This window comes from Myotis brandtii, unplaced genomic scaffold (genome assembly GCF_000412655.1).
Source record: "Myotis brandtii unplaced genomic scaffold, ASM41265v1 scaffold1236, whole genome shotgun sequence".
In the NCBI taxonomy this organism is placed as follows: domain Eukaryota; kingdom Metazoa; phylum Chordata; class Mammalia; order Chiroptera; family Vespertilionidae; genus Myotis; species Myotis brandtii.
The window spans coordinates 249,244-250,542 of NW_005354316.1; the positions used below are offsets into that span (position 1 = coordinate 249,244).

At 64.5% G+C, this 1,299-nt stretch overlaps 1 protein-coding gene across 1 annotated transcript in view; it reads left to right on the forward strand.

The window, feature by feature from the left end:
• LOC102241182 (SH3 and multiple ankyrin repeat domains protein 2) overlaps window positions 1–1,299 on the forward strand; it is a 68,703-nt gene that overhangs the window by 57,659 nt on the left and 9,745 nt on the right. Inside the window, exons 6-7 of the mRNA XM_014533995.1 lie at window positions 40–60; window positions 1,205–1,299. Coding sequence (XP_014389481.1) covers window positions 40–60; window positions 1,205–1,299 — 116 coding nt within the window. The remainder of the gene's footprint in view (window positions 1–39; window positions 61–1,204) is intronic.

Sequence of the window (1,299 nt, forward strand, 5' to 3'; positions counted from 1 at the left end):
CGGCGCTGCCGGTCGGTAACCACCCTTTCCTCCCGCCAGACAGCAGACTGTTTCTGTCAGGTCAGTGCGCCGGCCTCTGTGCCTGGCACGTGCCCGGTAGCTCTGTAAGGCGTGTTCCCAATTCCCACTCCTGGGAGCAGCTCGTCGGGCCCGGCCGCCCGCGCCCCGGCCTCGCAGGAGTGTGTGGGATTTGGAATACCCTTACCGAGGGCAACGCCCTGGACGCGTGCCTGTCCTTTGCTCTGGGAGTCGTTGTCGTTTGAAGTGATCCATTCTGTCACCTGAACCCTGCATGCTCTGTGACACGTGACCTCACGTCTGTTGGCGTCCATGTGTGAGCGTGGCTCCCGCCTCCTGGAGTGCGTTCTGTTGTCGTTCTTATAGCTCCGACTGTGGGACCGTCTGGGAGTCCCGCACGGGCGGCACACGCACACACACACACACACACGCGCGCGCGCGCACACACACGCACACACACACACGCGCGCGCACACACACGCTGTCGGGACCATGAGGTAGGGACGCTGTCCGCACCCTGCACGCCCTCAGCAGGTCCAACACCCCTGGGTCACTAGTCACATCCCAGAACACGAGCTGACTTTGTGCCACGTCAGCCGAACGCTGACCCTGGCCGGTCATGGTTGTGGGAAGCACTGCACCCTCAGCGCAGCCCCGGGGGCCCGGCTCCCTCCATTCACAAATCCCTGCGTCCTCTGAGGCCCAGGGAGCCCCAAGGCCCTCAAGCCCTTGAACGGCCCAGGACACCGGCTCCTGCCACACGAACAGGACCGTCCCAGGGCCACGCAGGTGAGGGTGCTGCACAGCCACGAGGGCGGCGCTAGCGCTCCCGCAGCACCTCCGCACGGCGCCTCTGCCCTCGTTTCAGACGGGCAGGGAGGCCACCTCAGCCCAAGACCCTACAGACACCCAGGGGCCCTGCCCCCCCCCACATGCTGACACACCACACGCACACGAGTGAAGGCTAATGGCCTGCCCGAGGGGCCCAGGTGCACAGCTCTGGGCAGAAACGGAACCTCAGCAGCACGCACTCAGCACCCTCCTCCTCTTTTTATTTTACTTTTATTTTACTTGTTGGGCTCAGATGGGCCACATCCCCTCGGCATGTGTCCTGTGCTGTGTGTGTGCTGTGACGGTGGGCGGCGTGGCTGCTGCGACCTCCCACTGACCCCGCCTTCTCCCGCAGGAATAACGGAGGAGGAGCGGCAGTTCCTGGCCCCTCCGATGCTGAAGTTCACCAGGAGCCTGTCCATGCCGGACACGTCCGAGGACTCCGAGGAC